This window comes from Rhinolophus ferrumequinum, chromosome 13 (genome assembly GCF_004115265.2).
Source record: "Rhinolophus ferrumequinum isolate MPI-CBG mRhiFer1 chromosome 13, mRhiFer1_v1.p, whole genome shotgun sequence".
NCBI lineage: Eukaryota > Metazoa > Chordata > Mammalia > Chiroptera > Rhinolophidae > Rhinolophus > Rhinolophus ferrumequinum.
The window spans coordinates 62,213,762-62,241,407 of record NC_046296.1 but is presented as its reverse complement, the minus strand read 5'-3'; the positions used below and the strand labels follow the sequence as shown (position 1 = coordinate 62,241,407).

General features: G+C 41.4%; 1 protein-coding gene across 1 annotated transcript in view; it reads right to left on the bottom strand.

Moving 5' to 3' along the window:
• NBAS (NBAS subunit of NRZ tethering complex) overlaps positions 1-27,646 on the bottom strand; it is a 272,797-nt gene that overhangs the window by 61,540 nt on the left and 183,611 nt on the right. The window contains exons 42-44 of the mRNA XM_033124755.1: positions 23,955-24,065; positions 14,834-15,084; positions 13,462-13,796 (exon numbers count right to left, since the gene is read on the bottom strand). Of these exons, the coding sequence (XP_032980646.1) occupies positions 13,462-13,796; positions 14,834-15,084; positions 23,955-24,065 (697 nt within the window). The remainder of the gene's footprint in view (positions 1-13,461; positions 13,797-14,833; positions 15,085-23,954; positions 24,066-27,646) is intronic.

Sequence of the window (27,646 nt, the reverse complement as noted above, 5' to 3'; positions counted from 1 at the left end):
ACGTAATGTCCTCAGCTGTAAGTCAGCTGATGTTACAGTGAACAAATCGAAATGTTCCAGTGAACAAATGGAAATGAATTTGTGCAAGTTTTGTATAAACTGCATTTTTACAACAAGGTTTAGAATATGATAGACTTAGGTTCAAATACTGGTTCTATCATTTATATGCCAGCAGCCTGGGGTAAGTCCCTTAACTTCTGATCCATCAAACACGGCAGCATCATCCACCCGCACGGTCGTTACGAAGAGTCTATGAGAGAATGCCTGTAAAGCACGTGGCTACACTAGGCACTCACACGTAACTTCTCCCTCCCCGCTTAAGCTGCCCTTCTCCAATCATGCCACCGTTCACAAGTACTCTGGCATCCTCTCCGCATCACACTCAGACTCTACTTGTTGTCTCTTGGGGACCCTTCACAATGGATGAACCACCTGGACCAAACAAACTCTTCAACTTACTAAAGTAAGGACCTGTCAGGACCTGTCATTTTCTACTCCACCTTCCCTCTGATAACCAGCCTGGTCCTGCCTGACTTCCTTATGGTCTCAAGTGTTCCTTTCTCAGTGAGTTCTTCTCTGAGCATCTTATTTTAAGTTGCAGTAGTCCTGACGTCTTGCACTGCTGAGTCCTTCCCAGGTTTATTTTTCACTTGTATTTATTACCATTTCACATGTCTAAACGTCGTCATTTTTGTTTATTGTCTGTTTTCCACCTTTCCCTACTTTATGGTCTCTAAGGTTAGAGATGTCTGTCTCTTCTGTTTAGTGCTATACACCCAGCGCTAAGAACAATTCCTGATACATAGTAGGCACTGATATTGTTTCCCACTGTTGTATGACAGATTACCCAAATGTAGAAGTTTAAAACATGTATTATCTCATCGTTTCCATAAATCCCGAATCTGGGTGTGGCTTAGGTAGATGTCTCTGGATTAAGGTCTCATGAAGTTACAAGCAAACCACTAGCCAGGACTATGGTTTCATCTCATGACTTGGATCAGGAGGAGATCCACTTCCAAGTCCACTCACATGGCCATTAACCTTGGCCTCCTGCCATGTGGGGCTCTTCACAACACTGCATCTAATTCCCCAAGAGTGAGAGACCCTACAGAGAGTGAGAGCTAGTGCCCAAGAAAGAAGCCACAGTCTTTTGTTACCTAATTTTGTAAGTGACATCCCATCACGTGGGCTGTATTCTGGTAAATCAATAAATCCAGCCCACGCTTAGGGCAGGGGATTCCACAAGGGGTTACGTACTAGAAGGGAGGGCATCTTAGAGGAGAGGCTGTCTTCCCCAGCACTTAATAAACATCTGTTCAGTGAATGAACAAATCAACCAATGATGCATACTTGAAAAAAGGAAGATCCTGAGCCAAACAGGAAATCAGATTGACTTCACCAGGAACTTCCGGATTTTTTTTACTTTTAATAAATGGAAAGAGGGCAAATGATCGACTTTAGAAGTCTAAATACCATGTAAAACCTTTGACAGGGGAGCCTTTCCTTTCTTCAGAGTCTTGTAACAGAAGGTCCTTTTTCGCAGGACTGTCAGTATTGTATTATTCATGAGTAAATCGTGTTATACTATACGAAGTTTCAAAAACTGTATTCTCTATCCTTCAAGCATTCTATCTGTTCCCATTTATTCTGTGCCTCTGACAGTCATAAAGGGAAACACAAATCCTTTTTAGATTTGCTCTTCTATGCTTATCTCCCAAGCTCCTGGCATTTGCATTATGTCAAGATAGGATGTGTTTATCAAACTAAATTCTTACCTTGGAAAACAAAAGAAAATATTCCTTAAAGAAAAGGCATTCAAGAACAAAAATGGAAGGAGAACGGAAGGAGAAAACTATAATAATACATGGAGGCTAGCTGAAAGTCAGATGAGAACAGTATACACTGCACATTTCAAAACCTTGAAGTATGTAGTCATTATTAGGTATTAACAAATATGTGCCTGGAACAGAGAAGGCTTTCAATAAGTATTACTGCTTATGTCTTCCTTTGTACACACAGGATTTATTAATACCCTTAAATAGTACTTCTTATTGTTTATTTGCTATGCATGCATACATTTGCCCCAATCAACTGGAGCTTCTCAAGGGCAAAGGCTTGCCCTTGAGAAAGGGGCTATTTGTTTATAGCACCTAGAACAACAGCAATGAAAAGGTGCTTAAATAAACATTTGCTGAACATATTTGGAATGAACAAAACTCATACGGTTCAGAATCAAAGGAGTCAAATGATGACTACACCAAAACCAAAGATCAATGGGCAAAATACTCGTTATGAGTAAGAAAAAAAACTGTGAGTTAACCTTTAGTCATCTTCTTATACTGAGTAAACATTTTATAATACTGTCATAGGCAAGTTTAGTATGATTATAAAATAGCAAAAATGAACACAATAAAATTTAGGGGGGGAAGGATAACAGATGAGTATGCCCCCACACGTGTGTATATATATATACACACACCCAACTGGTCTTTGACAAAAGAACAAAGGAAATACAATGGAGCAAAGACAGTCTTTTCAATAAATGGTGCTGCAACAACTGGACATCCACATGCAAAAAAAAAAAAATGCATCTAGATACAGATTTTACACCTTCACAAAATTTAACTCGAAATGGACCAAAGACCTAAATGTAAAACACAAAACTATAAAAGTCCTAAGAGATTACATAAGAGAAAAATCTAGATGACCTCAGATATGTCTGTGAGCTTTTAGACACAAAATCAAAGTCACAACCTATGAAAGAAATAATTGATGGCTGTACTTTATTAAAATTAAAAACTTCTGCTCCATGAAAGACAACGTCAAGAGAAAGAGACAAGCCACAGACTGGAAGAAGATATTTTTAAAAGACATTTCATAAAGGATGGTTATACAAAGGACAAAATATACAAAGAGCTCTTAAAACAATTTAAAAAACAACCAGATTATAAAACGAGCCAAAGACCGCAAAAGACACCTCACCAAAGAAGATATACAGATGGCAAATAAGCATATGTAAAATGCTCCACATCACACATCCTTAGGGAAATGCAAGTTAAAACAACGAGATACCACTACACACCTATTAAAGTTATGAGAACCAAAATGTAAAACAATAACGATATCAAATGCTGGCAAAGATTTGAAGCAACAGGAACTCTCAGTCACTGCTGGTGAGAATGCAGAATGGCACACTCACCTTGAAAGACAGTTTGGTGGTTTCATTCAAAACTAAACATACTCTTAGCATACAAAATAGCAATTGTACTCCTTGCTATTTACCAAAGGAATTGAAAACTTACGTCCTCATAAAAAGCCGCGCATGAATGTTTATAGCACCTCGGTTCATACTTGTCATAACTTGGAAGTGACCACGATGTCCTTCAGTGGGTTAATGGATAAATAAATGGTGGTCCATCCAGACACTGGAATATTATTCTTCACTAAAGAGAAATGAACCAACAAGCCATTCAAAGACATTGAGGAACCTTAAATGCATATTACTAAGTAAAAAAAAGCCAATCTGAAAAGACAACATAATGTATAATCCCAACTATATAACATTCTGGAAAAGATAAAATTATGGAGATAGTAAAAAGAACAGTGGTTGCCAGGGGTTGGGGTGGAAGGTGAACAGGCCGAGTACAGAGGACTTTTAGGGCACTGAAAATATGATATTCTGTATGATATTACATGATGGATAAATGAATACATGTCATTATACAGTTGTCCACACCCATAGAATGCACAGCACCAGGAGTGAACCCCTAGGGTAAACTAAGGACTGGTGTAATTTAGTCCGTTATCCAAAGAGCAGTCATGGCGAGGAGGAAGTGGCTTCTCTTTCTTTGCTGTTACTGACAGGAGGACAGATCAAGGAGGCAGCTGTGGGCAACATATAAAAATAACACACAAATGATCCAATAAATGAGTGGGTTGCCTCAAAAAACAGTGGCCTGCTGTCTAAGGAAAAACAGGATTATCATTTGCTGAAAACCTTTAACACTGAGCAGGTAAGACTGGAATTGGAATTCTAGCTCAGCTAGAATTGGACCTTGAACAAATTACCTCTACCCTTCCGTGTACTCATTTCCATGTTGCAGGGCTGTTGGGATGACTGCTAGAGATCAGGTGGTGTTGAGTGGATGCCTGGTATGTAACAGTGAACAAGAAATGGTAGCTATTACTACCATCACTATACAGCATGGACAGTGATTTCTGTGGATGATGGACAGTTACCTAAGGTCTTCTCATTTATTGTTGGCGTGACATCATTTGGGTACGTGTGGAAGGAACCATTTTCTCCCCCTTTGGCCCCGAAGATAGAAGTTCCCCTACGGACCAAGAAGGTAAATTCTACTCTCTTCACCCTTTCATTCCTCAGGAGAGGAGGCGTGATATCTGGTGACACTGTACCAGGGGAGAAGAAAGTGACTGTGTGTGGCTTGTCTTGCTCTTGCTTTCTGAGTTGCCTGGCTGGGAGGAGAGCACATTTATGCTCTGGTCCCTCCAGTGGCAAACATTCGTGGGTCAGACCCAGACTTTGATTTCACAGAGGCATATGTGTCTAATACGTTCGTGTGACATTTGAAAGGTGACTAGTCTGAGCTATACACGCCGGATTTCAAAGAATCTAAAAACAGAAAAAAAGTAGCATTAATATATTTTATAGTGATTAGATGTTGAAATGACAATATTTAGGACAATTTCACCTATTTTGCTTTACTTTTTCAAATTTGGCCACTAGAAAATTTCAAATTCCCATTGGGGTTCGCTTTATAGTTGCATTGGGCACCCACGTCTCTGGGTTCCATGAGTGGAAATCGAGCGGCAGGCAGCCCTCCTGAGAAAGCACACACGCTCTGCAGATCTGACCATGTGCTTGGCAAAGCAGTCTGCAATTCTGGCACCAGGAGCAGGATGAGGAAGACTGATGCAGGCAATCCAGCCACACTCTGTAATCCAGCTCTAACGACAAAGCTCTTTTGATTCCCATCTGTCTGATTCTTCTATCTCTTGGCTAATCCTACCTTGGGGAGGTGGGATGTTACTTACTGTGCTTCCCCTAGAAATGTGTATATTTCCACAGAAGTAGCACAAACAAAAGCTTCAGGGATGGGCACCAGGCAGAGGCAGTGGTCCTCTCTAGGTCTTCAGAGTAGGGACGCAGGTTTCAGAAACATCCACACTGATTTCAGCTGAGAGATCCATGAGGGTGGTTCTCAGCTGAAATAATGTGGGCATGGGTGGCCAACCTCCCCCAGGAAACAGGTTTTGGAGACACGTGGGATTCCACAGCAAAAACGACAGTGGCAGCAGCCACTAAGGGGAGAACTGAGAGGAACAGGGCTTGAATGGAGAAATGGACATTAGGAAGGCAGAGTGACTACAGACGGGGACGGGTGAGATAAACCCGACTCGGAGAGGAAAGAGTATGAATGGAAATGCTCCTTCCTTCATGGTGAACAGACGTCACAGTTAACCTCTGATAGGACTTTCTCAACCAATCCATGCACAACTGGCCTGACCTGATACCCTGGCAAAGCTAAACCCAGCGAGGTTCTGTCTGTCCAAGTCCCTTCCTGCCACCCCACCAAGCCACTTCCATGCTTTTCCTCACTCTAGGAATGTGTGTTTGGATGGAACAAAGAACAGGAGTCTAGAAGCCGTTTTGCTTGGCGAGCTATTTCAGGGATGGTGATTTGTTTGAATTTCTAAACTGCATGGCTAGGAAGCGGATACTGATATAATTTTATTGTTTTCTATTCTTTCAGATTTTTTAAAAATGAGCTGCATGAAAAACTTGAGGAGGAACTGATTTACCTTTAGATCTGCTGAAGAAGCCCCACTACTCACGTGAAAGAAGGCGTGTTCTGCGGCAAAACCTGCGACTGCCCAGACACCTACCTCAGGCCACTCTGGCTAAGATAGAGTAGGAAGCAGGAAAAACAATCTCTGGGCCTTCCCTTCGCTGAATTTATGAGTTTGTGATTTTGCTTTAATTGAATTTTAAACTAAAAGGGCAAGAGGATTTGATTTTTAGGATGTCAGTTTCTCCCTGAGAATTTAATAATGGGAATTTAAGTTGGGGCCATTATAAAGTGACTGGTCTGTAATACTGGGCATATATTCTCTTCTCGTGTAAGCTCCTTGCTTAACTTCTCATGAGTTTTAATTGTCCATCCAGTTGGGTGAAATCTGAGTAGGAAACAGAAGAGAGTGAATTTTCAGCCTTGTCTCCAGGGAGTCAGAGAGTGTGCTGTTCTGAACTATTTCAGGGCTTTCTGGAAGCAGAGGCTGAACGGCTGGGACCACTCTCAGGCGGACACGCCATAAGACACGCAGGTGTGAGAGGAACGGCCTCATGAAGTGGGAGTATCAGGCCCTGGTCCTCACACACCCGGGCTCCTCTCCGCTCGTGGGCAAGAGGTTCCATTATCCACCCTCATCAATTCCGGGACCAGAAGCCCATGGCTCACTCCTCACCTTTCCACCTTGGGAGGAACACTTTCACTCCCAAGACACAGAAAACTACAGAAGGGACATGTCAGCATCCCCCTCCCTCTCGTCCCTACTCTCCCCCCAGGATGAGAACTGACCCCAGGGCCACGTGCCGTGTGACCACCCCGTCTGCAGCCTGCCTATCAGAGTATGCTCTCCTTCTCGGCTTCTTGAGACAATTACTTTCTGGAGCAGCTCTAACTATTCAAGTTGCAAACAAGTGTGCGTGTGAAAGAGAGACCACTGGGCTGTACATCAGGCTACACTCTCCGACTCTAGCTCTTCTAACAAAAGTTAATATTTAGTTATTGCTGATATTTCCTCTTTCTAAATTTTAAAAGTGGGTGTTGGTGAAGGATGGGAGGAACAAAGATTAAGCATCACCCTTAAACCCTCCTACAAACAGGCCCCAGAGAAATCACCTCTTCTCTGATCTGATATCCTGGCCTGGAAGACAGCTAAGGACACAAGGTTTAGGAGGGTCCCTTAGTTACTGCACCCTTACTCTAAGCCCCTTCTCCTTTCTTATACGTCTCTCCCAGAGAAATCCTTGTTAGGCTTGATAAATGTGTTAGTTAAAAAATTATAAACACTAAAATTTGTAGAAAGAAAAAATATTGCACAGTTCATAAAATCAAAGGATGGTCATTACGACATTCATTACCCAACACATATTCCATATTATATTAAACTGTTTATAGCACTTCTATATCTGGAAAACTGATTAGAAATTAATCTATTTCAAGGAACTTAAATTTTAAGACAAATTTAAATTTTATGCACTAACCAAAAGGTATCATCATTATTTCTATTTGTATTATAAACAGGTAGGAAGCTGAAGTGGTCTTTCATGTGGGCATCAAAGATGGTTGTGGTTTTGGAAATAATAACCTATGTTCTCAAAGTGTGGTCCGCAAACTATAAAAGTCCAAGACTCTTTCAAAGGGTCCGCAAAGTCAGTATTATTTTTATGACATTATCTTTTATTATCTATCATTTTTCACTGTATTGATATTTGTATGATGATTAAAAAATGGTGGATGAAAATATGGGAACTTAGCACAAATCAAGGGGGTGGCATCAAACTGCTGAGTCAATGTGCTCTTCACTGGCAGTTTCACTTAAGAATGTTCTGGAAAAAGTAAAAATTATTAATTTTATCAAATCTCAACCATTGAGTGCCCATGTTTTTGATATTCTGTATGAGGAACTCAGTTATATACACATGAAGCTCTTCACCACATACACAAGTTTAATAAGGAAAAGGCATCTGTGTGATTGTCTGAATTATGGGCTGAAATAACCGCTTTTTGCATGTATCCCCATCACTGCTTGAAAGAACAATAGACAAACTGTGGTTATTCAGGTATTTGGCAGACATTTCCTCCAAAGAGAACAAAGTGAGCCTGCCATTTCAAGGAAAACAACTCATTATATTTACTGCCAATGATAAAATTTGACCTTTCAGGTGAAAAATTAGAATTTTGGTAAACTTGTATCCACCGCGGGGAGCCTGATAGCTCCCAGATATTAAAGACTCGTCTGCTGAGAGAAGTGTCCATATTAATACACGTGACTTTGTAGACATTGAACAGTGCAATGTATCACACTTGGATGGTCTCTAACTCCGCAGACCACTACTGTCCAAATACCTAATCAATTCTGTTTCAAACCATACATGGTGACAAGAGCCATTCAAAGTGTAATTCAGACCAATGATTTTAACGTACAAAACCTTCAATGATGTGATTTCAGAGTCCACGTTACAACTCGCCTTTGAGCATCTATCACTTGTTGAGTTTGAGTTTAATACCAGAGAATACCCCAAATTCCAGGCTTCTGAAGAGCTCCTCCCTTTCCAACCCCGTCTCTGTGGAAGGCTGGGTTTCCGTCCCTGACTTCAGGCAAAACCACAAAGACTGAATGCAGAAACAAACACGAGAAGCCAGCTGTGTCCTACTAAGCCAGACATGTAAATCTAAAATGATGTCACCCTCTCATTCATGTTTTTTCTTTTGAAAGTATATTTTCCATTAAACTATGCCATTTATGTCAACTTAGAATGAGTCTATTATTGGTAGCTTTAAATGAATTAAATATTTCTGAAATGTCTTGGTTTTAATTTCTAATATGTTATCAATGGCTATAATCTTAATAAACAAAAGCTCTTTAGGGTCATCAGTAATTTTAAGAATGTTAAGGCAGCTGGAGACCAAAAGGTTAAAGAATCACCAATCTACAATAATTAGTTAAACAACCACTTAAGAAGTATGTCCTTCTACAGGGCTAGGAACTGGAGAATTAGAGATAAAAGGTGCCACCCCTACGCTCTGAGAATTTCTAATTTCATGAGGAGTGTAATTCTCAATTATAATAATTTTACTGTAAAGAAAAAAAACTTCATGCTAAGTTTCTTACAAGAATGTTTTTCCATCTTAATGTCACTGATGCCGACTAATCCTACACAGGACACAGAGTTAATGCCTAAAGTACGACTCCACCTGAATCTACGTAATATGCATTTGAGTGATGCATCAGTAAGTCACAAAATTAGTTAACACGCATTATCTAAGCAGGTTTCAGACACTGACTGCTCATTATGGTGAAAAACGTGCTGCCAGCTTTGGTTTAAACACAGCATTAGCACTGTGAGGACCCCAAAGTGAGGACCCCAAAGTTACAGCCAGAACGCGGCCTTTTGACTCAGACTTAAACTTATGAAATAACTTTTATTTTTAGGTCATATGCTTTTTAAGATAAATTTATTCTTCCATATTTTTATGTCAAATAGTCTGGATAATAGGATAAGGGAGAAAACAGTAGCTTATTCCAAGAATTTGAACAGTCAGAATATGAGAATGAACCAAAGGATTTTCTCTTTACCACACAAAATACAACCTAGCGATGAAAAACAAACCATTTTTCATCCTTTCCAGCAAAAAATGGCATGGTGTAATAACGAACAAATTTTGAATAAAGCCAAATAAAACTTACCTATGCTCCATTCTGAAAATTTTATCCTTAATTTAGTGTCTGGTTGTACCTTCACTAACTTATGTTACTATCTTTTCTAAGAAAACAAAGTCACTATTATTCCTATTGCAAAGCACATAGGAATTAAGAAAGTACAATCATTTTTAAAAAGAAAAATCCGGTAAATGTAGTATTCTTAACTTGTTCTATGTTACTGATACCTGTTGTCTATATAGCTTTAATTTATAGCCGTCAGTTTAACAGTGGCATGTCTGGCAAAGAAAATTAAACTTTAAATAAGAGTTTTATAAACTGTTAAAAAAAGAAGAAAAAAAAAAGAATATGAGAATGAGATTCCCTCGTGCTGTTTCCATAGCTCCAGAAGGCAGAGCCAAAAAGTGGGAACGATAAGGACCCCAAAGAATGATGCCGTGTGTGGGGGGGTAGGGGGTGGGGCGGGGGGCAGTATCTTAATTATCAATAGAAATGATGTTTGAAAGTCAGAGGCCAAACTAGATAAGAGGTTCTCACATATTTTTCTGCTCCAATCCAAAGGAGGCAGGGTACTCCCATCAGAAACCCTGGGAGCTGAAACTGACAGCGCGTGTGGGGTGAGGTGAGGTGAGGGCGGTTAAGGCCCAGCTAATTGCAGGATGAGAAGCAGGATCCTGGGCAGGATACCCGAAGGCCTCTTCTAATTCTGAGTTTACCTGGGGTTTTTAAAGAAGGCTCCCGCAAACTTCTGGGTAGCATTGCATAAGCGAGAGGAGTATCTTCCACGTCCTTATTTATGGATGTAGTTACGCCAACAAGTGAAGGCGAGTGTGCAGTATAAAACACAAAGGCTGGGACTATTCATAAACTGCCCCGCCCCCAGCCACATCATGTCTGAATCATGCACACGGTGTGCTGACCAGCCTTTCGGCTTCTCTGACCACGTTCCTGGATTTCTAACCCACTAACTTGTTTCCTATCCCTTCTACAAAAATGTTTCTAACTACTGAATTGGAGAAGCAAGAGGAAAGTAACTCTAACCTGACTCTACCGAAGGAAACAATTGAGAATCGGAGCCAATGCACTTTAACCATTTGTATTTTTTCCCTTCTGCATATTCATCGCCTCAAATGTCATGCAAATTCAGTCTCTGACTACATGACATAATACCATTTTGTGAATATTTTGCCCAGAATTTCTATGAATTCTTTAATGCAAATGGCAAGTGAAAAGCTATTAGCACGAGGCCAAAGAGCCTTCCCTGGCTTATTCTATCACGAATGGGTACGACACGCAAGCCTTGGGGATATTCCTCTCTCAATCTTACTATCTGCACAGCTGCTTACTCTTCTTGTTATGCTTTCTGGAATTAAATCACCAAGTTATTTCCAAGAGTTTGGTTCCAAATCAAATGTGGGTGTATATTTGAAAACTGCACACTACATATGAGGGATATACACTTATTTTACATTTTTAACATCATGTACAAGCTGTGGGAACATCTGGGATTTTGCAAATTTGGCCAAATCCAACTGCATTTCCTTTTCCAAATGTGTTCTCTGACACGTGCAGATTGTTCTGCAGTTTCAATTTTATTCTCTCTCTTTCTCAATCTTGGACAGCATTGTGTGATTTCTAACATGTATTGTATCTAAACTTCATACTTTTCCTCTCTGAATGAAAAATTAAAAGCTTGCCAATTAATAAAATGAGGAAAAATACAAAGCTAGACCAAAGATATAAAAGCAATTTCAAATGTATCTGTCTCACTTTTCTATAGCTTAACCTGATGGAGCAGAAAAATATCTCTTGAGATAGTTTACAGCAAAAGAATATTTTGCTGAGGACTGTACCACCTGAACGAAGAGAGGGTAATGCCATAATTAACTGACTCAATCCTCACTGGGTCAGCAATGCATCTTTTCCTCAGAAAACAATGCACATATATGTACAAACGACTGTGTCACATACATTTCAGGTGATCGGAGGACATCTTAACCATCTGAGATTCAGAAGGTAATAAGAATGTGCTGTAATCTAGTCATCTGACTTGAAACATTACAAGTAACAACTGTAACTCTAAGTGGACTCTACCATCCGATGCTTCAGTTTAATCCTGAGTAAATAACGGCTCTTGGAAAGTCTAGAACTGTCTCCAGACACACGTTCACGATTAGCATGTGGCCTTGGCTGATTGTGCTAGACTTTGTTCCTGCCCTTGTATAAAACATTTACATCCTCCTTCAGCCTGAGGGGAGGGAAATGGCCTGAGAGTGAAGGCCCCTCTGTCTTCCTGGCTGGTCTGTCTGCTCATCTAGCTCTTTGGGCCAGTCTGCAGGCCCAGCTCTACAGCCATTTCCTCAGATTTCAACTCTCCACTTGGTTCGACTCCCTCCTTCCCTCTAATACACAGGCTTCCTGCATTGCTAATACAGACTTGAACTTTGGACCTCTTCTCGGTCTAGGTCTTAAAGACTGAATCCTGCCCCACCTTCCTCATTTAGACTCAGCCCAGCTCTGGACAAACCCACAACAGGCCACGCTGCTCGGACTGAAGATGCTTGGGGCTCTCTGGTCCCCCCGCTCTCCCATGGTTCCTACAATGGCTTCAGAGCCCAAGACTCTAGCTGCTTGCTTGTTCCATGCCTTCTTAGACACAGCACAGTTCAATGGTTAAGAGCAAAGGCCCTGGAATAAGTCTTCCTGACTTCAAACTGTGGCTCCTCCATTACAAACGTAACTTTGTTGAACTTCAGTTTCCTGACCTATTAAAATCAGTGATAATATCTATTTCAGAGATTATTCTGCCGCAGCCTCTGCCTCAAGGAAGCAGAAGTCCAGCAGAGATCTCTGAGGCTAAACCACAGAGCTGAAAAGGGGCAGGTTCCAAGTTCAAAGCCAAGTTTCTATGACTCCAAACTTGTGCTCTTTTGAAATGTATCATGCTACCTCCCTTTAAAATCATCCGTATTTTCTTCCTTAAAAACAACAGAAATCATTATCTCTTTTTTGTAGTAGTGGTTGTAAAATTGAAAACCAACTCATTAACTAAATGACCTCATTTGCAATAAGGAAATGAAGCCCTGGGTTACCCACAACTCTTCATATAGCGAGTTAGTTAAAACTAGCATTCCCCACGTCTGTGCCAACTTCCTAATGAATGACTTGAATTCACAGCCTTTATACTCCGTTTTTAGGATATCAGCTATAATAAAAATTCTTAGAATAGGGTACCAGGCAGACCTGCCAACTTGGGGGAAAGAGAAGGCAAGCGGCAAAGATGGGAAAAGAAGGTAAAACGGAAATTCCGAAGGCAGCAGAGTTCAGCAGCTGAGACCAGAAGCTGAGAGATTTTCTAGGACAGAATGCCGTGTCCACCAGTGGGAAGTTTACACTTAAAAGTCCTGTCCAGGTGAGAATGTGAGAAGAGAGAAAAAGGACCCACATTACCTATTCTGAGTAAAACTATACATCGTGGAAGGACCTAGAGAGGGAATGAGAATCCAGTTAAAGGGCCCAGACCTGCGCATTGAATAGACACTGGAGAACGCGACACAGACTCCTGTGGAGAGTTCTGTCACCACCTCGTATATTATGTTTTATTCATGGGGAAGTTCTGAAGGGCTCAGTTTAACCACAGCTAAGCCGATAGCCTGGCTGTGAATGTAGGTAACTGGAGGCTCTTTCCACTTTCAACTGGAAGAAAGGATGGAGCATTTACTACAAAACGACATGTTATGAGAACTGTAACACGTACTAAGTGTACGTATAAATTAGAGCAGTCACATCTGATTTAGACTGCTTGCACATCTGTGATAGAGGAAAATGATATCCCAATTTAAACACCTCATGCTCAGCTAAAAAACTAAAATGCCACACATGTAAGTATTCCCCATTTCAAGAAAGGAAATAAAAACAAAAGCTACAGAATGAAAGAGCACCTTTCATTTCTTCTACAACGTTCCACCTACATTAAACTATCCTTTTGGTTACCTTGGTCACAGCTTTTGGAGAAAACGTAATTGCATCCAACACAGTGATGAGGTCGCCGGGGTGGAGCCGATCAAAGTACTTGGTGCAGACCTCGTAGGCATGAAGCCAGTCCGACGCGGACGCTGGGACCTGTTTCATGAGGTGAGGGTCTCCAGTCCAGAACAGCTTCTGCAACCAGACGGTGTACAGAGAGCTTGGGGAAAGCATGCGTCCACCCTTGGCAGGGATCTTGGGAACAAGTTTGGAAATAGATAAGACGTTCTGACTTGAAAGAACTGGCTCCAGGGCTTCAAGAGGATTCATGTTTTCCTCTGTCAGTTTTTTGTAATTAAGACCTATGGAAAGAAAAGACAAAAAATAGTTCATTCCAACATGACTGGACAGAAACTCCAAACACACACAGAGCCTTCTGTGTGGCTGAATAAAAAGACTGACCTACCAATTCCGCTATGGCCAGTAACTGAGTTGTCCATTAGACAGATCAGACGATCTGAGTTCTGGTCCTGGCCTGCAGCTTAATCCGTGGTGCAATCCCAGGCAGATCGCCCAAGTTCTGGGAGCGCCAGCTTCCTCACCTGTACGCTGGGGGTGGCGATATCTACTCACCTCTCCACTCTCTCCAGGGCACCTAGGTTTCCCTCAATCAGTCACTCACCAAACAGCATTACACTCATTTGCTATTCACCTGGCAGCTCATCAGCAGCTTCAAGGCAGAAGTGAATCGTGCTCCTTGCCCTCTGTGTCTAGTCCAGTGTCTAATCTGGTTACTCAGTAAACCACTGGTACACTGAAGTAAATCCTCATAATTGTTACGAATATTAAATATAGATTTGAAAGTATCCTGTAAATTATAAAGTATCATATAGACTTGAGAGGTATTATTGTGTTTAATTTCTTAGTGATGAGCACAAAGATACATAGATACCATTCTCAAGATTTCCACAATTTATCAAAAAATCAAGGGATCTTCTTTTAATGGGCTCCACACGTGCATTTAAACATACAGGCTCCACTGACGTGTAATTCTGCCCAATCGCCTGGTGTAAAGTAGCTCAGCCTTGCCATTTACGTAGATAAAATATAACCAGTGGGAGAAGGAAAACAATCTCTGGAGTCCAAAACTTCAGACTTTAGTGCCAGGTCTTTTATAAATTGCTGTGTGACTTTCAATAGATTTCTCAGTTTCTCTGGTATTTAAGTCCCTCAACTAAAAGTGAAGGAGTTGGAAAGACAGTAACTCAAGTCGATTAGCATCAAAACGCTGTGGTTTCAGATCTATGCCAGCCACAGTGCACGAACGTGACTGTGGACAGAAAATAAATTCCTAGATTTAATTTCAAGAATGAGTTTCACAGTGGAATGACTGTCTTACCTGATGCAACCACCTTAAATTTCTTCAGCAGCCGAATGTGGGTTTCCGGTTTAATGGCGCATTTCCCCAAAGCCACACAGCCGGAGCTTTCCAGAAGAGTGAAATAATACAGCAGCCTTTCATGATCAAAGCCACCAATAGTGGGGTAAATATACTTCACCATGTGCTTGTGAAAGCCTTCGGGATCAGTCTTCAAAGTCTCAAAGAGATGAAGGGCTTGGGCTCGATTTTCAATTTCTACTGTGGACAAACTGAAATTAAGAGACAAAGAAACTATGTTAAAATTTGGTTCCTTTATTAAACAACATGCTTTTTTTTTTTTTTTTAATCCAGGAGAGTAAAGGCTACTTCTTACAAGTCCCTTCCTCCTGCCTAAAAAAGACAGCAGACACCAGGACGCAGGTAGTTGATATAAAGGGAAACAAATATGTTAAATGCCTCCTGTAATACAATTTTCATGTTGTCTCCCGCGAGTCTATGGAAACCCTGTGAAGTCGGCATTATTTCGCATTTCAGCAGTTGGGAGAGTTGCCCAATGCTTCATAGCCAGGAAATGAACCAGATCTGTCAGCTTCCACTATGCATTAGTTATTCATGTCACAAGAAACTATTTTAAATGGGACCTTCATTCTAGAAACGTAAACAACTTAATTCTTTCAGGAATTTAGGAATCTGTGAGGGGAGAAACAATCCCCAATTTCCGGCATACATTTTACACCCACGAGTCTTGAATTGATACTGGAAAGACCCAAATTTGATACGGTGCTCAAACAGAATTACAATCAGAAAGAACAGATACTTGCACTTTTTCTTGAATCATATGTAGTAATGAATGCCATTTGAATAAAACACTTATCTTACTATTTTCATCTTGACTTAAATGTCTTTATAATAAAAATAAATAAAAACGTTATTTAAGATTAAACTGTTGAAAAAAACATTTTAAGGAGTTTTGTTTGGTCCACGAGTTTGTATTTTGGGGGGTGAAGAGCTTAATTTCGGTTTTGTGCTGTTCCCTGGACAGGACACAGAGCCTCCAGGCCAATGTAATCCCAGTGCCCCAGGCAGGGTGGGTTTCGAACGTTCTAATTTTAACAGTTCTTCAGGCAGCCTTCAGGCAGCATTAATAGAAATACCCAGTTTCCAGGGCTCGTAGCAGTAGCAACGAAAGGATATGAGGGGAATAGGTGAGACCTTTGGCAGTATTGGAGTTAGATTTCACATAGTTTCAAAGCAACTCCTCTGAAATACGATAGCCTGTTTATTGGAATCCCCACTTTTAAAAAGTGCCAAGACATGTTTTTGGTTTATGTAGATAAAGCTAATACAAATTATGTTTTAAAATCTCTATGAGAGAGTGGTAATACTTGGGATTACAGCAGCAAGCTACAAAGTCAAAATATGCAGTCATTTAAAAATGCTCTTTTAACTTTCACTTCAACAGCAATGCTGTTTTTCTATTATGACACAATTTTAAAATTACCCAAAATATCCCAATCTATAAAAATGTCTGGTCTATAAACATGTCTGACTGTATCCTCTGAGTCTCCTTCTATTCCAGTACTCAGAACAGGCTTTAACGACGTATTACCTTGTCTGTCTCCCTCACTAGACTATGTACCACTTGATGGCAAAGATGATATAACATCTTCTTTATCTTGAATTTCTCAGTACCAAGCAGCAGTGTGTGGCACAAAGGAAACACTGAATGTGTGTCTTCTGAATGCCAAACTAATGGGTGGGTAAACAGAAACTGAAGTGTTTCTGCCATCTCAGGACAGGGCACTGTGCTCAGCACTGGGGAGGGGGTAAAGACTGACAATATCGAGCTCTTGTCCAGCCGCTTGAAAAATCTAATTGAGTTGTAAATACTTAAAATTAAACAACAATGCAAAATAATGACATAGGGGCCACCATTATATTCCCATCAAAGGGGGGATTGCTAAAGCTGTGACTTCAGAAGTGGTAGATACCAACAATAACACAAAGCTGAAGAAAAGAAGTACCTGAGCTTGGCATTGCAGAAAGGAATGAAGCAAAAATAATATTAGGTTGGTGCAAAAGTAATTGCGGTCTAAAAGGTTAAAAACAATTGCAAAAACCGCCATCACTTTTGCACCAACCTAGTATGATGAACAAAAGTATCAAGACAAGAAAGCACAGGGCCTGTACAAGAAACTGTGAGTATAATGGATGGTTATATTCTTGAGACTATCACTACTCAAAATACGCAATGTCATCTGTGCAAGATACTGTACACACAGCAGTAGATAAAAGTGACTCACAGAATCTGATTCTCCTTCATAATTTGCAACATGAAGTCTGAAAACACTGTGGAGAAGCAGCACATAGGAAACCGAGTAACCGCATCAAGATGACGCCTACTGACAGCTTTGCAGGGAGAATAACATGCCCAGCGGAGGAGGGAAACAAACTTGCAGCCTATGCTGGTTGTTACTATGGTAGGCCAGTTAAATCCAGGTCATTAACAACCAATAGATGAGCAACTGCCAGTCAGACAGGTTAAGTGACTTGCCAAAGACCGAGCGTCCAGATCTGCCTGGACCCAGTGTGACTCTGCTCGCATCATCACAGAACAGACACTGATGGCTGAAGCTCACAACAACCACCATTTCAAAACTAGGATTCTCTCCGTTACACAGACATTAGTTGTCTCTCCCAGAAAGAGTTCTGAAAGAGTTCTCTTGTCATACCTCATTCCTAACGGAGTATTCAAGAAAGACACATCTACCAAATGGGAAGAGGGTGACTAAATCTTAAGTTCAACGTCGTCTGTGTTTGACTTGATCCTGAACACAGCCTCCCTCAATCAACTGTACTTGCTCCCTCGCCCACCCACTTATTCTTCTGCGCCTACAATTCAGTTTGCCGGATGTGCAATTTTACCTAATTATCTTGTCAAGAGAGATAGCAGAATACCTTTAGTGACAATGATAAATACCAAAACCTCCCTCTTCAGTAAACTACAATGTGCTAAGATCTTTTACAGATGCCAGTCATCAATAACCCATTTTAATAGTCTCCATTGAAAGAAGCTGCTACCCTTTGGAACAAGAAATGAAATCTCTGTTTGGAAAACAATTCCAAAGAGCCCACATTCAATTGAGTTAGCAAGAGATACGGCGAAACCTCTGTGGACTTTTTACTAATCAAATTAATGATTACCCTTAGGAACTGTTTGAATGCTTTTTCTTGAATCAAAATTTGCCTATAAAGCACCATATGTATGTATAATATATACAGGGGGTGCCAAAAATGTATACACATTTTAAGAAAGGATAACTGTATTAAAATTGTAATACTCATTATATACCGATAACCAAAGACGAATACAAGTCACAGTTGACTTCTGCAAATACAAGAGGTGCTCAAAATAGTTACCATCAGTGTCCAGACACTTCTGATTATGGCAAACTATTGCTTGAGCAATGTTGACCAAAGTGTCCACTTGTATACTTTTTTTGACATTCCCGATATATATATGTACATACATGTATGCACACATGCATGCGCATATTAAATTTCAGAGATGAACTACAGGAAAAAACTAGCTGTAGTTGCAGTCAATGCACAAGGAATAAACTATGAGTGCTAAGTCCATGATTAATGTGTTCTGGAATAGCTTCAAGTTGTCAATCACCCAGAGATGTAATTCAAGAACAGCATGTACTGAAAGGACTTATATTCGTCTAGGAAAACAAATTTATTTAAATGTGTATTTCTTTACCCAGTCTCAGATTGAGTGATACTACAATTCCATTAGCTCACTAAAAGGAATACTTAGGAGGGGAGAGGGAGACAGATGGCAGGAGAGGTGAGGGAATGGGAGAGGGCGGCTTGGAGAGGCTGAAGAGAGAACAAAGCATGGGGACAGGGGCGCGCACGTTCGGAGGCAGTAACGTCCAGGCACGTCCCCCAAAGAACAACCCTCAAAGCTTGAAGACGTGTGAATCCAAACTGGTAACCATGATCCTGGGTGAGCAGGGCTCCACCCCTGATTCAGTTCTCCCCGCTCAGTGGCAACTACTCTGACCGGAGGGAAACAGTGCCAAGTATTCACCACATGGATGCCTCAGAGCAAACGCGGTGGCAGACTTGTCTGCCTGCTGCCTGACAGCTGAACACGTGAGTGTGCAAGGAAACTGTGGTCCAGATAATCATGGCCATTTCCAGTGTTCCAACATTTTGGTCAAGTATCTTTGGAAACCAAACAGACACTTGATGAGAGGATCCATCATAAGTACCTCCGAGTCTAGCTCTTGTCTCACGAACACTCAGCGGGTACCTCCGAGGAATGCCGTGTGTGAACCGTGTAAGGCCATGAGTGGGCTTTGTCTCCTTTGTCTCCTGACCCCTTACACCTTTTAACTTCTCGTAAAATGTCAATTCTGACTGGTTTATACAATCTCATATTGTTACCTCTATAAAAAACATACTCTAAGAGACACCAGAGCACAGGAATAGTAATCGGCATCACCTATTGAGCACTGATTAAACGCGAAGCACTATGTCATGATTCTATTTGCCCAAAACAGGTATCTTCTCATCAGTATCTATACTGACTTGGAAAGCACTTGTTCACACACCAGATGTGTGATATTAGGCTACTGGTGGCCATAGAATAGACCTGTAAATCGGGCCTGTTTCCATAACTAACAATAGCAGCTACGTTTTTTCCTCCAGAGCACCTGCTACACGTTAGGTATTTTGTATAAATCTCTTAAATCTCATTGCAGTTCTGCAAAACGAATTAAGAATACTCCTTCTGCAGAGGAGGAAACTTAGGTGTAGAGGGACCTATCAACTTGTCTACCAAGAACACACGAGAAGTAAGTCACAGAGCCAGAGTCTGAACCCAGATTTGCACAATTCAAAGCCTGAGCACGTTCCACCAGCTGGAACAGGCCAAAATACATCTTCCTGCTTACGTCTTATGCCAGTGTCAGGAGCCCGTGACTACTGGGGGGGAAACAGGCCTGAAGAGTCACAACGTGGAAAGGAAGGAGGCAGGTATCTGGAAAAAATCCCTTCTATTTTGGGAATGGTAGTAATTAGTTCTCCCATTTGTTAGGATTGGCAGATTTTTGTCTTAAGCACAATACAAATCATAATCTTGGTTAAGTTCTCTTTTCCCCGTGGGCCCAAAGAAAAATGAAAATCAAATATGTAGCTCAATTTTAACAACCGTGTCAGTCCCATGACCTAAATATCTCCATTCACCCCTCCTACTCTAATAAGGATCATCCCGGGTCTGGAATTTTATTTCAGTTCTCAATATTATGGCATACTTTTAATAAGCTAACCTCCCTGACATCCTCTCTCCGTGCACTAATCATTCTGACACTAACTTCTCAGCTAAGCCAGGCTTCTCTACGGGAGGAGGAGATGGAAGAGATGGCCAGAACTCCCAGCCCTTTACTGTGGCAATCTGGACACAAACAAGACTATGAGCAACAGCAACCCCTAGGCATGCCGTCTGTGTACCTTCTGTTTCAATTCGGAGAAAGGTAGACGCATCCTAGTTTATTGACCTGCCCACGGTTTTAACTTGCTCTTACCCATCCTTGTACCTGAGACCAAAAGAATCTACCAGAGAATACAAACTGATATGGAAAACAGCCCTGTCAGAGTCCCTGTGGCAGGCGACCGTACCTGTGGGTCTGAAAGAGACAGTATAAACTAACCCACAGAGAAGATGGTATCATGACCTGTGCCACCCAGGCACAATCACCTGGGAAATCACCTGTGACTAAAGGGTGGATATTAGTGTGAAATAAAGTGTAGGATGTTTGGCCGTCAGATCTGCTGTTTGAATAAGAAGGGAAAGATGGAGAGAGTTACTGAGGCTGCTAGTCAAAGGTAATTGACTCAGTTCCCCTTTGTTCACGGTGCCAGCCATGAGGGGCTTCCTGTAGTTCACGAGAAACGCCAGCACCCTCCCGGCCCCGAGCCCGTCCCCGTGCCTGGAACGCCGTTTCTTTCGTTGTCTTTCAATAGGAGCTCCATCCACCTGCACAGAAAGGCCTCCCCTACCTGGCACTCGTGCACTTCGTTTATTGTACTTACTACGACTAGCAGTTCATTTTTTGGCTGGTTTGAAGTGTGTGTGCATGTGTGTGGGGGGAGTCTATTAGAATAGAAGCTCCATGAGGGAAAGGATGTATCTGTCTTGTTCAGCATTTAAACATCTGCTTAGAACACAAAGATATTATAAAACACATAGCACTATTCCAGCTGTTAGAAGCATCTCTGGCATTTCAAAATGACCCTGAGTTCAAAACTTAAAGATACTCATGGAGTCAGCAGGACTGACAAGAACAACAATAGGAATAATCGCCACGGCACTACACAGCCACCAGGTGTATCTCCCTTCCACAGATTCTCCCTAATCTGTGCAAACCTGCAAGGTAAGGCTAATGGTCCCAAATCTGAGAAGACTGATTCAGGAGGACTAAGAGACGCGCTCAATCCTACGTCAATGGGATTACAGGCAGTAGATTTGGATCTTGGAATACTGTTGGACTCCAAAACCTGTGCCCTGGCCACTAGGCCACGTGTATGCTGCTAATCAGTATTGTGTCGAAGATCCACCCAAGTGTCCAGAAGAGCCCAGAGGTGACAATGGCTGCTGACAACCAGTGATAAATCAGCCCTGAGCTTGGGAGCTGAACATGCCCCAGGAGAACCAAGAGGCTGAGCGAACCAGTGTGTGCCAGCTGGAACCGACTCCAGGCACACATGGCCGCTCAAAGCCATCACTGCTATTTAAAACAAGGAGGGGGAGGGGGAGAGGGAGGGGACGGGGAGGAGAAAGAGGAGGGGGAGGAAGAGGGGGAGGAGGAGGAGAAGAAGAAGGAGGAAAAGTGAGGGAATAAAGGAAAACAAGGACTCAAGTATGGGTGTTTATGAGAATTCTCTTTTGTACAGGAGTGAAATTCCAAAAATAACTGCCATTATTAAAACTCTTTCACTGCGTTGATTTCAAGTATTTTTTTCCCAAAATGTGTCAAAAATCCACAAAAAAATGAAAAATTGCCATTTTGACTATTTTATGCATTTAATAACATTTTGAGCTGCTTTGTACATAAATGACATTATTTTTATTTTAAACCTTTGTTATATGGTAATAAATTTACCATTACATTGAACTTTAGCAAAAAATACTCAAAGCATACTAAGTGGCATCAAATAGATAGCGCAAGCCACAGGACAACATATCCGAACGTCACAGCAAAAGAGTTAATGAAGCTCAGGTCATGTGTCAGGTACTACAGGTTTGATATTCTCCCATGAAGTCATTTGGTTTTTACTGCACCTTGGAGTTAAGGAAAACGAGGAGAGAACTACCCTGGGCAGGGACACGTGGCTGGGGGAGACACGGTGAGGAACTGATCCAGCTATCCTGAGCTGAAAGCTCATGCTCTATTGCATGACGCTGCCTCACCCAATCCTGTCTGTCCATGTGCTGAGCCAGGGACTAGCTCCAAATTCAACCAAGAGGAAGGAGAACGTCAAATTATAGGGAAATCAACTTCGGGGGGAAATTACTTTTTAATAGAATACTGAAACAAATCCCTAAGGCAAACAACATTCTTTTTCTTATGACTCTGACCCATTAACTTCCAACATTGACTCAACAAGGCAGGGTTGGACAATCTCTACTACAGTAACAAGGCTGATAGTTCTAACACCTGTGTCACCAAGTTTGATTGAATAGCAAGGCAACCTACTATCTTTTAAGTAAAGAACAGGGAGCACCAAACACCACTGGCTAAATCAATAGTAGATGTTTTGTCACTCAGAAGGAATGACACCGGGAGGTAATGATTTCCTGCTCTTGTAATTGCTAAGCGGCTGCATAATCACCGCGCTATCAGGTATAATGATGTGCCCTGAACAGTCTTGCACATTACTTAATTGCTTGATAATTTATAATATATTCAGAGACTATTGAAGCATCCTGTTTGTACAGCTATGACACCCTTTTATGTAACACCTTTTTATTCAACAAAAGGAAAAGATATTTAATAAAATGCCAAGATATTTTTTACGTCAATGTACACATCATAAGAACCATTTATTTGAACATATTATTGTGCCTCAAAAATGATGAAGCCAATGCATATTTATCATAGATAACACCATCACCCAGGTAACAATTTCATGAATACTTAAAACGTAGATGTTAAAATTTCAAAGTAATTAATAAAAATTAAAGATGCTAAATTTTAAGCATTTCTTGACAGTTCAGCACAATTTGACACTATTCAACACTGCCTCATTAAACAATTAAATAATCTGATCAGATTATTTACCTTTCCTTTACCAAACCCTTTAAATAGCTTCCTATTACTCCTAGGGGAAAGCCCACAGCCCTTGATAGGGCCTGCACAGTCCTGCTGCAATTCTGGCTTCTAGGCTTTTCCAGGGCCCATCTCCCACTATGCTTCTCTGACTCTCGGGGCCTCACCCACACTGTCCATCTGATGGGCCCTGCGACGCATCATGTTCCTTGCTGTCAGAGCTTTTGCACTTAACTGTTTAATTTTCCTAGCAAATGGCTCCCTTCTCCCCCTGTAGTGTAGGTTAATTTCAAATCAATATTTAGTTCTCAGCTCAAGAGTTATTTCCTCAGAAGAACCTTCCCTAAGAATGCCAAATCCCTTACTTGGGCTCTCTGACGTGGTACCTGTCAGTTTTCCTTTCCCATTTACTTGTGTCAGTCAGTTACAATCTGTCTCCCATACTAGACTAAAAGTTCTACAACAGCTGGGATGCCTGCTTTTGCTAACTATTGTAACCCTAGTATCTAGTGCCTAGCACAAAATAGATTTTCAATTAAAAACCTCTGAATAAATGAATGAGTATTAAAGTCTAATATCTAATTCAGGACTATGATTACTGAAAAGCAAAAAAATAGAGCAGACTATTGTTAGAATATTGGTGTATCAGAGATGAATAGAGAGAGAACGTACAAAGCTACTGGTCTACTATAGTTGAAAAGGAAAAGTGAGATTGTACTTTATAACATCATGATCCTTCTAGAAGAGACTGAAAAGAAAGACATGGACATAAACTTACACAGGAATTGTGTGCTTACCCACTGTCGGCGAACAAGAACTCCAAATGGGTCATAAAGACTTCCCAACGGGAGATACCGTAACGCTGCGCCAGAGAAAGAGCAATGTTGTAGACGTTTTCCTCCAGTGTTCTTCGAGAAGGTCCATCAGCCCCAGGGAAGGGAGAGAAGAGAAACACATTACCTTACTCGGCAAAGAAAAGGTTCATCAGGATTGCTCTCCAGCCGAGGGGTGCAGCCAGCACGGTCCTTAGGAAGCCGTGTCTCAGTCAGTCAGGGGAAGCATTTCCAGGAGTTCTGCTGCCCCTGTGTCACTGCGGTGCATTGCAACTGACCAAGGAATTGTCTGTCTCAGCTAGTGGTTCTCAACCGAGGGTGACTTCATCCTTCAGGAGACATGTGACAATGTCTGAAGACATTTCTGATTGGCACAGAGGAGGAGGTGGAGGAGAGTGCTATTGGCATGTAGTGGGCAGAAGTCGGGGACACTGCCAAACATGCTACGTGGCACAGAACAGCACCCACAACACAGAAGTATCCAGTCAAAAACGTGCTGAGGTCAAAAAAAATGTAGTCTTGAAAACTAGAGCCTACAGTCAAAAACTGGTGCAAAGGAAATGCATTCCTGGCCTATGGGTAGATATTTGAGAAAGCACAGTTCATCACTCCACAAATTTTTATGTTTTTCACATCATGCCAGGTATTGTTAGCCACTTAGGCTGTGAAAACAAACAAGATTTTTCTTGAGGCCTCACAGCCTAGTGGAGGATGTGAAATGTGAACCAGTAATTAAACGCCAAAGGTGGGAGTGCTAAAGAGAAGATTGGAAAACACTGTGAGAATAGACAAAAGAGTGACCAACGTGACGTGAAGACTGAAGGATAATCGTGAACTAAGCAGAGGTGGTGAAGAGGGAAAGAGATCCATGGGCTCCAGGTGGAGAGGCAAACGGGGTGTCACAACTGGGAATGGGGTGTCCTCGGGTCTGCTGAGGGATCTGATTGTTACCCTACAAGCAATGGAGGCCAGTGGAATGGCGTCACTCAATTTGAGAGTCCCTAGGCGTATAAGGAATTCTGACCAGAGCACCCACATTAAGGCCATTTTGGAAAGACTATTTGAGGACCTCGATTTCCCGAAGTAGAGCTGTGAGGATGGATTTCTTGGTTGGAAGAATGGTGGGCAAAGCCACAGCAGCAGGAACGAAGTATCTGTTATTACTAAGTAACACTGTTGAGACTGTATTAGCCCCATAAGGAAACCAGGACATTTATATGTCTGATTCGCCAGGAGTTAGCAAGTGTTTTCTGTAAAGGGCCAGGCAGTAAATCTTTTAGGCTTTGCTGCCAGTCTCTGTAGCATATTCTTCCTTTTATTGTTCTGTTACTGTTTTTCCACATACCTTCAAAAACGTAAATATCATCCTTTGCTCCTGGACTACAAAAACGAGGCCAAAGGTTGGATTAAGTCTGTGAACTCATGGATTATTAGGTCAATAAAAACCTATTTCTTAAAATATGTATTGAGTACCTATATCCACGTGATGGAATGAGAATTCCTAGAGAGCAGGGGCAGCAAGCAATTCACCCTTCCCATCATGGGAGTCTGGCACACCGCCTGGCACCCGGTTCATGCTCACTAAGTACGCTGTCTCTATCACCTGATAAAGTGGGAAGAAACCCACCTACATTACACCCTCTTCTCAGTTCCCCTGGCTGACCGCTGAGAATGTATTATCTAAAATATACAGACAAGAAAAGGCAGATATAAAACACTTACAGAAAATGCCTGCCATTAAAATGGATATGCAATGAGTAAGAATATAAAGAATGGTCACATTATGTACAACTGAAAATAGAGCTGCAGAACAGGACCAAGCAGGTCCTACACGGATTCTCATATGTGAGACACTGAAATCCCATCTCCTAATCGGAACTGCTAACTCAGAAAACCGATGGGTACTTCAAGACATTTTAAACAAGCCATCCAAAGACCACTGTATACCATATTTCCCCGAAAACAAGACCGGGTCGTATATTAATTTTTGCTCCAAAAGACACAGTAGGGCTTATTTTCAGGGGATGTCTTATGTTTTTCATGTAAAACAATCTACATTTATTCAAATACAGTCATGTCATCTTCCTCTGGAACATCGTCACAACGTACTAAATGCATCTGTCTGGCTGACATCTTAACTGGGACTTATTTTCAGGGTAGGTCTTATTTTCAGGGAAACACAGTACTCTTCTAAGCAACAGATTGTGGAGAAGACGCTATTATACATTTATCAAAAGCATATATTTGCCCTCTAGGACATACTTCAAATAGCACATGTTAGCTAAATACATAGAAAAGGGCAAAAACCCTAGAAAATGTAATTGATGACGTAAGGTATGCCTTATCTTATAAACTTTTATTTTGCACAACAGCCCTCATCTAAGAAACCCTGCGTATGGCACCAAGGATTACAAAATGGCCAAAGGAGAAGTCCACTGGACTTAGAAACACTAAGCCCACATTCAGCTCCTGGCTTTGTGACCTTGAACTACCCTTTAATGCTCCCTGGTTCTCAGATTCCACTTCCAAAAAAATGAGGGGTTGGATGAAATGATCTCTTTGGTCCCTTTCAAAATGGACATTAAATGACAATGAAATCAGGAACTCTCAGGAAGACAGGAGGGAAAACAACATTCCACATTTCTCTTACCAATTGAGTCTAGCTATAGGTTATTCCGACTATCTTTTTTGCTCTCTCTATTCCCTACTTTGCTCTAAAAAGAATTTGCAGTGTCTTTTAGGTAAGAAAGAAGCCCAGGCTAATATCATTACAGATTGCCAAGGCTACTTTGCCACTTTCTCAAAGATTTAAACAATAATGATGAAAAATAACATACCACTACCACAACCAGGGCTATCTTTGTTATTTTAAAGTAACTTATTAGGAGAGAGGAATAACCATTAAATGTAGGCACAACTGAACCTTGGTTTCAAAGGCTGAAAGCCCAGAGTGAATTGCATGCTGATGATTCCTCGGGAACGTGACCAGCAGGGCAGAGGCAGGCACATGGTGTTGTGGAGAACATATGGTGGCTCTGATATGTGACTGGTCGAGGTTCCAATCACAGTTGTGATCCTAACCACCTATATAAACTGGGGCCTGCTACTTAAAATCCCTGAACTTCAGTCTTCAATGATAAAATGGGGATCACATTTATGTCATAGGGTTATCTTAGAGGATTAGCAGATGTTTCCACGTTTACAGAGCGCCGAGCACAGTTCCTAGCCCACGGTGAGCACTCGTCAAATTCTAGTGTTAACAACAAACACCTCTATTTAATAACCATTGTGACTGAACACACTTGCCCACCTTCTGACATGTAAGGAATTCTCATTTGATCTGAACTCATTGTATCGAAAATAAAAAATGGAGACCCGTATTAAAACCCAGGGCCTTCCATACGAAGAAAGGAACCCTTTCCGCTGGGCCTTGATCTGTTCTGCCTTCTCAAACAAGGGCTTGCTCTTCTCTTGAAAGGGGTTAGGGACAAAGGGCAAAAGGGCAACTGCTACTGGCCTCTCACAAAAGAGGCTGCAAGAGCTGGTTAGCTCTCCTTTCTCTAGAAACCCAGGAAAGATGGAGGTGTCTGGAACCCACACCACTGGGTCCTTCCTCTAGTATTAGGTCAACGATACCTAAATTTTAACATACTAAA